Source organism: Panthera uncia, chromosome B4 (assembly GCF_023721935.1).
Source record: "Panthera uncia isolate 11264 chromosome B4, Puncia_PCG_1.0, whole genome shotgun sequence".
Lineage (NCBI taxonomy): Eukaryota > Metazoa > Chordata > Mammalia > Carnivora > Felidae > Panthera > Panthera uncia.
In genome coordinates, this window is record NC_064809.1 from 100,508,054 (window position 1) to 100,520,633 (window position 12,580).

Sequence of the window (12,580 nt, forward strand, 5' to 3'; positions counted from 1 at the left end):
AAAGAAAAGAAAAGAAAAGAAAAGAAAAGAAAAGAAAAGAAAAGAAAAGAAAATTATATATTGGATATAGACAGATAAAGGAGAGTTTACTAAAGTTTTAAATGGAATTACCTCCAGGCCTGAAAATCTGGATAGTATTTCTTTGTGTGTTTTTTTGTTTTCTTAAAATAGGCTCCACATCCAACATGGGGCTTGAACTCACAACCATAAGATCAAGTGTGACATGCTCTACCAACTGAGCCAGCCAGGTGCCCCAGTATTTGTTTTTCCATGATGCTTTAATTACTTAAATAATTATTCTAAAATGTTTATTTGGGATAAAATACATATAGAACAGTAAACACACTTGAAAGTAAGCTGTGTTCAAAAGTAAAAAGGAGATGGGGAAAATTAAAAGCATGAGTAGACAGAAGACACTGAGGGCTTAATAATTACTTAAGGCTTTTCATATATATCACAGGATAAGTAAAAATGCTGAGATGCTCAGAAACATAGAGGCATTTTATGATGGCTGAAAGAGTTAAATAGCAACAGACATTTTGTAATGAAAAAAACTTGAATATGAGACAAAGTTTTTATGCGGATTGTTCCATGTACTCGGAAAAAATATGGAAATTACTGAACATGTCATCTGTCCTAACCTTTTAAGGAAAGCTGTACAAATTAACATACCTTTGAGAAAAACAATAGCTCTTAATGAAATACAGTGTTATAATCTGGCAGTAGTGGCATCAAAATCTTTTGCGGAAATACAAACAAAAAAGACTATGTTCAAATCACAAGCTAAAATACTCACTTATTTCTTGCAAAATCTAGAACACGAAGAGTACACTAGGCTAATCAGAAAGAAACTCTGAAACATACCCAAGTCCCATATAATAAGAGTTAAATAAAATCCAATAAAAATAAATTCCAATTAAAAATAAGCATTTTAGGACATATCATCTTACCACTGACAGTACTTATTAACTATGATTACCCATGTTCACCAGACAGATCTCCAAATGACTATCAATTTCAAAATTTAAAAACTCTCCTGAAAGAAAAAAAATCCTCAATACTAAAGATATTCAAAAGAACATTCTCGGGGTGCCTGGGCAGTTCAGTCCAACTTCAGCTCAGGTCACCTTGGGCTCTGAGCTGACAGCTCACAGCTCGGAGCCTGGAGTCTGCTTGGGAGTCTGTCTCCATCTCTCTGCCCCCCCGCAAAAATATAAATAAACATTAAAAAAAAAAAAAAAAAACATTCTGGAGCTGAGGAAGAGTTACAGAAATGTTCCAAGCAAAAATATAAATATTTGAATACATTTATGACCATCTAAAATAAGACTGAATGAAATGTACGTACTTTAGTATGTTTCCCATAAAGGTAATTGGTATGCGTGTATGTGCATGTATGTGTTTTGACAGTTAATCCAGGAAAATACACTTTTCCACATGGTTAACTTCTAAGAAGGTGTCAATTCACATTCTCACAAAATTTCTCCTTTGCACTATGCAAATATTCAAGAAAATGACACAGACTTTCTACAACCTTGTTTTTTTGTTAGAGAACATGTTAAAGAAAAAAATGTAATTTCAGCTCAAATATGACTTAATAAGCTAAAGTAATGCTTTTTAAGTGAAGCTCTCCCTGCAGAATACCTCACACTTAATGCACATAAGGCATTTAAACAGATTACTAAAAAGGTGACAGCTGAGGAATGCCTTCATTTCTTTCCATGGTTTCTACTGAATGTCATTTCAAAAATGCCTATACAACACATGACAATGTGGAATGTCTCCACCCATGAAAGAGCATTTGAGTTGGGAGCAAGCACACTTAGGGCAGTAACACAGAGCTCAAGTTTGTCTTTTTATGGTTAGCTTAACAATGAAAAGATAAACAACCAAAATACTAATAAGGTCAGAAAATACTGGCATACGGGGAGATTCACAGTGAAAGTGTTATTCAGAAAACAAAAGCTGCGATTAAAAATCATCTGAAAATATAAATTAGCTTCTAATGCCAGTACGCTAGCGATTCCTTTTCTAAACCAACAACCTACAACTTGTTTGAAGGAATTCATTTTTAAAGTATGTTGCATAAACTGAGCAAAATTCTCCTTGTGTTGGTAATCAGGAATATATTCCATTTCAAAAATAAGTCTACGATCCTGTTAAATTTTGACTGTAAAAATGACCGACTCCCTTTGCATGTGAAACATTATAAAAGTAAGTTATTGGCATAAGCACCTTTACGACAACATTTTTAATGTTTGTTAGCTCTGTTGTATTTATCCATGCAAACTACCATCGTTCTGTTTCTATGAACTCTACTCTTCACAAAATTGGGTCTAGAGTGTGTTCCATTTTTCTTTTTAACCAATAAACACTATGCACCTGCTAAAAGAAAAGTCAGATACCAAAGGGGATTTAAAGAAAAATGAATCAAAGTCTCTATTTGAAAGAATCCACCTATTTTGTCTGGAGAGAGATACTAAAAGATGATAGTGTAGAGGTGCCAAACTTAGAGTTTAAACAGTAGAGACTCACTGTGTACCCCAGTGGTCAAGCAAATCCACACTGTGCTTTGAGCTGTGCTTTAACATAAAAAAACTGGAAAATATATTCCAGAGGAAGATTACATGTGCAACAGCTTATGGAAATATAAACATGAAGCTGGTGGTTCCTAAAATATGAATTGGTGGATCACTTTCACTGATCTCCTGAATCTCTTTAGGTAAATTCTTTTCTGTTCCACATTGGGTAATCAGGGGCCAGGCACTTATACCCTGATGGTGTGGCCTGCCATCATCTGCATGCTATCATATCAAATCCTGCCAGAAGGAGGACATACGGAATAGAGTCATGAAATCTGAATTACCCTCTCTACTTGCATGAAAGACTATCAAGAACATCTGTGGTCAGCACAGCAATAATTTTATGGACTGACATGAGTCCCCAGTGTCTTTTATTTGAATACTATATACTTTTTTGTTGTTAAAATATGCTTTTTCTTTATGAAAATGATGATAGTATAAGTGATCAAGTTGTTTTTAACGTCCTAACAAAAAAATCAGGCTATCCTCTTTTAGTCACTAAAATTTAAGAAAACATTTTATTAGTCTATAAAATGTAAAATTCTGGGAATCAGTGATTGGATGGACAAGTAAATCACATGTCAAATGGTGCTCTCACTTATTAACAACAAGGAAAAAAAATTCTATTGCCATTTCTAAGACCTGAAATATAATTTGTCTAAGTTTTGCAAAATGAATTTAAAAATTGAGTACTTTTATAACTTGCATATTCTTACTAACAGAAGACTTCCAATTAAAATCAAACATGATTGGGGTACCTGGGTGGCTCAGTCGGTTGAGTGTCCGACTTTGGCTCAGGTCATGATCTCGCAGCCCGCGGGTTTGAGCCCCACGTCGGGCTCTGTGCTGACAGCGTGGAGCCTGCTTGGAACTGTGGGTCTCCCTCTCTCTCTGCCCCTCCCCCACTCGTGCTCTGTCTCTGTCAAAATAAATAAACATTTAAAAAATTATAAAAAAAAAAAAGGGGGGGCGCCTGGGTGGCTCAGCCAGTTGAGCACCCGACTTAGGCTCAGGTCATGATCTCACGGTTTGTAAGTTCGAGCCCTCCATCAGGCTCTGTGCTGACAGCTCAGAGCCTGGAGCCTGCTTTGGATTCTGTGTCTCCCTCTCTCTCTGCCCCTCCCTGGCTCATGCTGTGTCTCTCTCTCTGTCTCTCAAAAATGAATAAACATTAAAAAAAAAATTTTAAATCAAACATGATTAACATTAAAAAGTTTGTTTTACTAATTCATAAGTTAATTCAGGTAATTTCATTAGCATTTCATGTAATATCTCAAGCCCTAATTATGAATACCAATAATCACTGTATCAGGCAGTAAAGTGCAGATTAAATGGTAGTGACAAGCTCAAGGTTGTTTTCTTTCTTTTTTTTTAAATTAATATGGATATGAGTTTACCTATAATTTATCTCTTTTCATTAGAAGTTAAATGTGTGTGTATATATATAAAGTGTATACTGTAAATGCATACATAAAAATGCCTAAAACATTAATATAAATTATTATTAGGATAAAGGAAAATGAAGATGTTTAAAGACTAAACTCTATGTCCAAAAAAAAAGGGAGTTTTTGTTGCAAGTTCCTTTGCAACCTCCCAAAGCACTTGATCAAATATTCTGTACACATGGGGCACCTGGGTGTGTCAGTCAGTTAGGCATCTGACTTCATGATCTCACAGCTTGTGGGCTTGAACCCCACATCAGGCTCTGTTCTGACAGTTCAGAGCTTACAGCCTGCTTCAGATTCTGTCTCTGTCTCTCTCTGTCTCTTTCAAAAATAAATTAAAAAAAATTTTTTTTAATTAAAAAAAATATTCTGTACATAAAGGCCAGTCAAAAACAATCTTTGAAGTTCCTAAAATTTAGGACAGATTCTGAGGTCTTTTAAAAAATACTTATTTTGAGAGAGAGAGAGAGAGCGTGCACACATGTGTGTGTGTGTGAGACAGAGAGAGAGAGAGAGAGAGGCAGAGAGAGAATCCCAAGCAGGCTCCGTGCTGTCAACACCGAGCCCCACATGGGGTTCAATTTCATGAACCTCGAGATCATAACCTGAGCAGAAATCAAGAGTCCAACGCTTAACTGACTGTGCCACTCAGGAACCCTTGCTCCTGAGATTAATTTAGATATAGTACTACTATTTCAGTTACCACAGAAAGCTCATAAAAGTGTTGCCCAGCTACAGAAAACGTACACAAAGAAAAAATTATATATATGTGTTGTGTTGTTTATATATTTTATATATTATATTATATAAACACATTATATATATATATATGTGTGTGTGTGTTTAATTCTCTGCTGATTAACAAAGAAAGCTGTAACTACTAATCATCAAACATAATGACTAGATTTAAGAATACTTTCTTCTTCAGATTTAAAAGATGGGGCACCTGGGTGGCTCAGTTGGTCAAGCGTCAGACTCTGGATTTCAGCTCAGGTCATGATCTTACAGCTGGTGAGACTGAGCCCCACGTTGGGCTCTGTGTCGATAGTGCAGAGTCTGCTTGGGATTCTCTTTCGCTCTTGCTCTCTCTGCCCCTCCCCTGCTCATGTGCACGGATGCATGCACATGTTCTCTCCCTGAATTTCTCTCTCACAAAATAAATAAAAATCAAGAAAATTAAAAAACACACAAAAATAAGATACCTATCATAGTTGTAAGTTTGAGCTTTGGAATCAGATAGACCTGTATGTTAGAACCCCAGCTCTGTCGTTTATTATCTTGGTAATCTTGAGCAAGTGAAAAGGGATGCTGTGAGAATTAAATAAAATATTGGTTGTAAAAGCATGTACCACAGGGTTCCACATATAACAAGTCCTCACCAAATGTTCACCAGCCAAGTCTACTTCTTAATAAAACACTGTGATAAGCCATGGCTAATATATATCCAATTCCAACACAGAATAAACTCAAAAGACTGTTGGAGGTCTTCAACCTTTCAAAGAGGTCTACCAAAATGCCAATACTCCATCTTTTCAAAATGATTGTGGAACCCCATAAACTTTCAAAGGAAAAGTAGGGGTTAAAACAGTATTTTTCAGGCAGAAAGGAATGAAACTACCAACTTCGGGAACTCTCAAGAAGTAATATAGTAATGCTATAGCAGTAACATATTTTTCTATATCCACTATCTCCCATAAAAGTCATCTTTCGGGACACCTGGATGGCTCAGTAGGTTAAGCATCTGACTTCAGCTCAGGCCATGATCTCGAGGTTCATGAGTTCCAGCCCCGCCATCAGGCTCTGTGCTGACAGCTCAGAGCCGACAGCCTGCTTCAGATTCTGTGTCTCCCTCTCTCTCTGCCCCTCCCCCATTCATGCTCTGTCTCAGTCTCTCAAAAATGAATAAACATTAAAAAAAAAAGTCATCTTTCTACTCATCTCTAAAAAAATCATCTAACTAGACTTTTTTTTTTTTTTTAAGAGATTTTATTTTTAAATAATCTCTATACCCAGCACGGGGCTTGAACCTACAACTCTAAGATCAAGAGTTGCATGGTCCACTGACTGAGCCAGCCGGGTGCCCTTAGACTTAAAATTTTAAGTGCAAGTACTTTTACTATGTGAACAGCATTTGTAAAATGTGGTAACAAATTTCTTCTATTGCATCTCGTGCTTCTACCTGGCTGTACTAGAAAATGCTCAGTCACAGCTTGCAATCACACTAGCTGAAGCACATGAAAGATGGGTCTTGGTTATGACACTTCAAAGTCAGACCACAAAACTGTTGCCAGGAAGCACAAAGGCAGCAACGGCAGAGAAGACATTGTAACAGTAGCAATGTGGGCACTGGTGTCCTACCCGCACACTCCATATATGGCTAGGGTTGTCCATTTATTTGCAGGAAATGAGGGGCCAGTTTGGGGTTAGAAGTTTTGTTTATTTAGGTAGGTTTTTTTTTTTCTTTTAATGGATTTAGGATGGTTTCAATAAAAACTTTTAAGAGCCATCAGCATAAAGTGTTACAGTCTTTCTAATAAGAAAATTATGTAGAGAGAGTAATTTACTACACATTCCTTAAAATAGATATTATTTATAAGTGATTCAATAGATTCTTCTAAGATCTTAACATCCCTACCTCAAAAAACAAACAATAAACTCTATCTTCAGTTTTAAACAGATTTCTCATATATAGCCATTACACTATTCTCTAACAAGAGACTCAGTATCAGCTGCTTCCAATCTCTCTTCCTTTTGGTTGGAAAACACTTTAAGTAGCCCTATTAGAGTACTTTTAAAGAGAGTTACATTTCAGATTACGATTCAGTGAAAATGCCTTGGCTGAGAAGATTGAGCACTTAAGAAAAGACTGCACAAAAGTACTCCTTTTACTGTCAAGAGGGGAACCACATATTTTTACAAAGAAGCTTCAAATGACTTCCTTAGAAGTTGATAAAATTTGTATTTTAAGAGCAAAAGGACTGAATACTAAACTTATCTGCAAGTCTGTCTTTTGAAAAGTAAAAGGAGAACTTCATTTTAAAATTATAATAGTCCAGAATATGGATCTAATTCGATTTGTATTCTTCTGGAGGACCTAGTTCAGACTCCTATAAAGAAGGTGACAAATCAATTAATGACTCAACTCAATATTTTTCTATCACTTAACCAAGATTTAAACTGATTTAAGATTTTTTATTACGAAGGAGGTTAATATTAAGAAATTCTTTAAAGCTCAAGATACTAAAAAAATCTGCACAGAATATCCACAACAAAGATTTTCATTTGTCTTATAAACATGTAAGTTCTACTGTGTGTAAAACAGTAAGTAGCGGATGTAAAGTGTTTTAAAAATTTATCTTACAATATACGGATAAGTACAAAACTTCCTACTTATAATACAAGCTTTGTATCTTGTATAAAATACAAGTGAAAAAAATCTTTAGTGAGTACCTACAATGTGCCAGGCTCTGGAAATACAAAAATATGGGAAATTGGGGCCTTATAGTCTATCAGGAAAGACAAATTTAAAAACAAACACTATTCAGCAAGAAGCGTTTCAATAGCAGCAGAAAGGCAAAATATAAGGAATAATGAGCACCCCAGAGAAAAGAGTGCCATAGTATTATACAAATTCAAAGGACAGAAAGATCCCTACTGGCTGGCAACTCCATTGAACCCAGGAGAATAACTAGGATTGTGAATGGCAAAGAAGGAAGGGAAGATATTCTAGTGGCAGAAAAAGTATTTCCATAAGCATGGAAATAAAAAGGTAAAGAGTAAAAAAAATGGGACGTCTGGGTGGCTCAGTTGGTTAAGTGTCTGTCTGACTTCAGCTCAAGTCATCATCTCACAGTTCATAGGTTCGAGCCCCGTGTCCGGCTCTGTACTGACAGCTCAGAGCCTGGAGCCTGCTTTGGATTCTGTGTCTCCCTCTCTCTCTCCCCACCCCGCCCCCCCAAAATAAATAAGTAGGCATTAAAAGAAAGTAGAACACAATGGCGATATATCAATTATAAGCTAAGTGATGAAACACTTTGAGCTTAAGGAGAGAAATGACACAATCAAAATGATACTGTTAAAAAATTATCCTGATGAATATGAATATGCTGGATTGGACCAGAGAGCCAGGGGAGGCAGATACAATTAACCTATTATTATACTCTAGGGATAAAATAAAGGTATGAACTAGGTTGTTAATGAGAGTAGAGTAGCAAGGAAAAGAACTGATTGGATATATGTAGACAAAGAGATAAGTAAACAATAACTGAATTTTAAGCCTGATCCAGAGATTAATGATATCACTGTAAGAATCAGAGGCATTAATAAGAAGAGTAGGCTTGGTAAAGAAAGATTTAACTTTTATTTCAGGCTGAATTCAAAGAAATTCCTGACATTGATGTAAAACTGTCTAACAACAGGTACCTGGATACAGGTAATGTCTTAAGATATGGAAAAAAAAAATACATATGTATATATATATATATATATATATACACACACTAATGTTAAGTGATAAAAGTAGATTATAAAACTGTATTTCAGCTATGAAAATCCATGTGTGAATAAGAATTCTTTGAAGAAATCACAAAGGTAAACGCAAATACAGTAGTTGCTATCCCATGACAAAGGGGGTGAAACTCTATTTACTACATTACTACTTAAATATATATTTTTAAGTAGAGAATCACAATATATTGAGTAATATTTCATTTTAAGTCAATACTTCATTACTAGAAAAATGGAAATGAGGGACTGGAGCTCTGCAGAAATGTGAAAACTGGAAACTGACTTGGAAGTTACTGGCACAGAGGAAGTAGATACAATTTTAAGGTAAAAATCAAAGGTTAAACTCAAAACTGTTGGAAGAAATCTCAGTCCTGCATTTTATGCAAGTATCAGTAGGACTCAGCAATAAGGCATTTTATAGAAAACTCTTTACTCTCCTAAAATCTATAATGTATACTGAAATATACAGGTAGAAAACTGTACTAGGTACCTATAAAATCAGAGCTGATTAATGCCCACCAATAAAAATAAAAATCTACTCTAGACTTCAGTTCTAGAAAATCAGAAGTTTATTTTAACTTCAGTACTATTTAGTATTGTTTTCTAGCTCTGGGAGTCAGGGGGAGGAAGGCTATTCCAGAGACCAAGACAGGAAATTTGACACGAAACACTGCTTTTTTCCAATATGGATGACATACTTCTGTACAAAAAGAATAACTGAAAATTCAGTATCTTTTGTAACTTTCAATGAGAAAGGACATTCAACCAACAAATTTTTAAACATAAGATGCTAAATATTAGATTAAGTATATTTAAGGGTTGTGAAGTTTCTAAAACTATCCTGACAGTGAAATTTAAGACACTTGACTAAAACCAAAAACATAAATATTCCAAAAGACTAACCGATAGATAATCTAGCAAAAACATTTTAGGTATTGTATCATCTTTTGAGAGGTTAAATTAAAAAAAAATACTATTGTAGGGCTATTATATCAATGGGTCAATTTTAGGTTTTTTAATTTAAGTATTTCAAAAAAGCACCATTCAAGGTATTTCTTGAAGCTTAAAATTTTCTTGTGATTCTTTTTTTTAAAAAAGTTGTATTTATCACCTTTGCACTGTTGTTCTGAATTTGCCCAAAGCGAACTCCTTGTTCTCACAGTCACAATGGGAAAAAAGTACAAGAGTTGATAAAAGAGAAATGAGAGTAGAGAAAACACGATAAAAATTTTAATGCTTGATATTTTAAAGACTTTGGCTTCACTGACATAAGCAATGTGCAGATAAAATTACAAAAAGATACTATGCAAATGATTATGCATAAACTTCGAAATTTCTGCTTAACAAGCTTCTCAGCTAAAACAAAATACCCAATAAAGACTACACCTACATGTTGCCAAACAACTGAATTCAGTTAATCAGGAAAACATTGATAAGTCTGATAATTCTTGCAACATGTCCAAATTGAGAGGGGGAAAAAAAAACCCTTAAGAAGTCTGTGGGTATTTTCTCTTCCTACCTAAGCCAATATTAATATTACATTAACGTAAGTATTAGAAAATTTCCTCTTCCTCCAAGCAAATACAATTGGGTTCCTCCACAAATATAATAACTTTAAATTTCTATTTGACAATTTTAATAAAACATATTGATGTAAACCATTATCCAATTGTACCCTGACCTCAAGCATACAATAAATGTCTTTCAGAATCAATTCCGTACTAACACATGCAAATTACACTTGAAAGATACTTAAAGATTCTTCATCTTACATAACTACATTTTTATCATTTTTAATGCCAAAAGTTTCTTTCATTCCCAACACCATGTTTTTAGAATCTAGAATTTGCTATGCTTTAAAATAATCCTCAGCCAAATAAAAACCATGCTACACATTAGAGATTCTAATGACACAGAACTCAAGACCACACTATATTTTTACTGAGTTCCACACTCTGAATTCCAGATTTGTCCTGCAACTTGTCAGTCATTTCAATTCATCCAGTCAATTGTAAACAAAGGCTATAAGCCAAGTTTGATATGAGAATTCAATTAAACTTAAAACGGTCATCATTCACCAAACAGGAAGCAGCAAAAGGAAAAATGCCATCACACACCTCTTTTAAAAAGGCAGTGGGGCAATATGCATAAAATACAAAGCCTTAAGTTTCAACCTCCCAAACAAGTTTTTGTTACAGTATTAAATAAAACACAGCTATGATCTTCCATACATAACCAAGGCAACTTTGAGATAGTCTACAAATCTTTTCACCGTAAGGGGAAGTTATTGCTGTAAAGTCGTTTTCTACGTTAATTCCAATTGCCCAGTAAGAAAATGGAAAGAGTGTATGTCCTGTCACCTATTACCATCACTTAAAAATTGTTTTTTTTATGCAGAACTCTACGTGGTTGTGTTGCTTTTGGCCTGTTAAAGGCAAAGCAACATTATCTCTGGATTGCCAATAGTTTCTCCTTATTTGGCTAACATTGAGAGATCCCAATCAGACTACTATAAAACTTTAACATGCACAAAGCATCCATTTTGAGAAAAGTTTCTGACCAGCTTTCTTTTTATTTTTCCACCCCCAAAAGGAAAATCAGAGCTTGGTAGTCGGCTCTGAAAAGAGTGCCCCGTGTTTATTTCTCTCTTTCTAAACCCCAGTGCACACCCCAAGACGTGGGGCTCAAGGATCTCTGACACTGCGGCAAACTCTTCTCGGAGAATACACTTTAGTACGTTCGGGTCCGGCAGTGGGCAAGCCCTTTTGAACCCTTCCTTACCGTACGCACCTCCCTCCCCTCCCTTTCACCCGGTGCAGATCAGCTAATTACACCCCGTCTCCCCCCTCCCCAATGACCAACAATAATAAAGGAGAAAACAGGAAATCGTCCGCTCAGGCACTCCGCTTAGGGCTCTTGATTACTATTATTATCATCATCATTTGTAATCAAGCCCTAAAAACTACAGCAAATCCAATGCCCACCTACAAGCCAAAGACGTCCATCTGCTCAAGTGTCCCTAATGCCCTCGTCGGTTGTTTTCTTTAGCATCCCCCGTCGTGCAAGTATATCATTGACATCGGGCCCAGGTACAAGCCCAGTACACCCCTCCCCGTCTCGACCCCAACTCGCAGACACACGTCCACAAATAGACCTGGGGCCCCAAGCCGACCACAGTCCCTTTTTCCTCTGCCCCGGAAATCACCCAATTTCCAACTCCAACATCAACTAGTCTGAAGGGGGCCTCACGCCAGAAGCCCTCCCTCCACTAGTTCTATCCCTCCCACCCTCCCTCCCTCGCGGGAAGCCGCCCCCTCACCCCGCAGCAGGGAGTCTCCCGCCGCCCCCAGCCTCCGGAGGCCGAGAGCCGAGAGAAGGCCCCGGCGGGAGGCCGACGAGAACCCGCAGGGTCAGGACAGCCAGCGGCAGGGTGCACAGACCTGGTGCAGGGCAGTGAGTCCGTCCACATTGGCGTAATTGATGTCGGCGCCGCGGTGCAGCAGCTTGAGGACCTCGTCCGTGTCGCCGCTGGAGCAAGCAGCCAGGAAGACGGCGCCATCGTCGAACTTCACCTTGGTCTTCTGGCGCTTCACCACGGGAGGCTCGAGGTCCGTCTCGGAGCCGATCCAGCGCTTCAGCTGCTCGTTCCGCTTCTGCTTCGCGTCCGCCATCTTCATCCCCTCTCCTGCCGCCGGGTCTTCTTATCGCGAGGGGGAGGGAAGGGGGAGGCGGAGAGGGAAGAGAGGGAAGGCAGGGGGTGTGTGACTGTTTCTATGAGTGCGGGCCAGAGGAGGGCTGGGAACCGGGAGGAGACGCTCGAGACTTCCAGTATCCCACAGAGCACTGGGGCGGCGCGCCCGGCCGAGCGGACCTCCCTTCCTACCTCAGAAGCCCTCCCGCCCCCAGCCCGGCCACCCGTCACCGGCGGCCAATCTAACGTAACTTCGCGAGATCCGGACAGGGAGGCGCCCTTCGACCAGCGCGCATGCGCCCTAGGCCTGTGCCCGCCCCAGGAAGAGCGCTCGCGCGAACTGCGGCGGGGGCGGC

The 12,580-nt window shown here is 37.9% G+C and overlaps 1 protein-coding gene across 8 annotated transcripts in view; it reads right to left on the reverse strand.

Moving 5' to 3' along the window:
- PPP1R12A (protein phosphatase 1 regulatory subunit 12A) overlaps window positions 1-12,210 on the reverse strand; it is a 159,967-nt gene extending 147,757 nt beyond the window's left edge. For all 8 annotated transcript variants that reach the window (XR_007456738.1, XM_049626003.1, XM_049625997.1 and 5 more), the window contains exon 1: window positions 11,974-12,210. Coding sequence is in view for 7 of the 8 variants with exons in the window: in XM_049626003.1 (XP_049481960.1) it covers window positions 11,974-12,210 (237 nt within the window). In the remaining variant the exon portion in view is untranslated. The remainder of the gene's footprint in view (window positions 1-11,973) is intronic.
- Window positions 12,211-12,580: the final 370 nt, after the last annotated feature.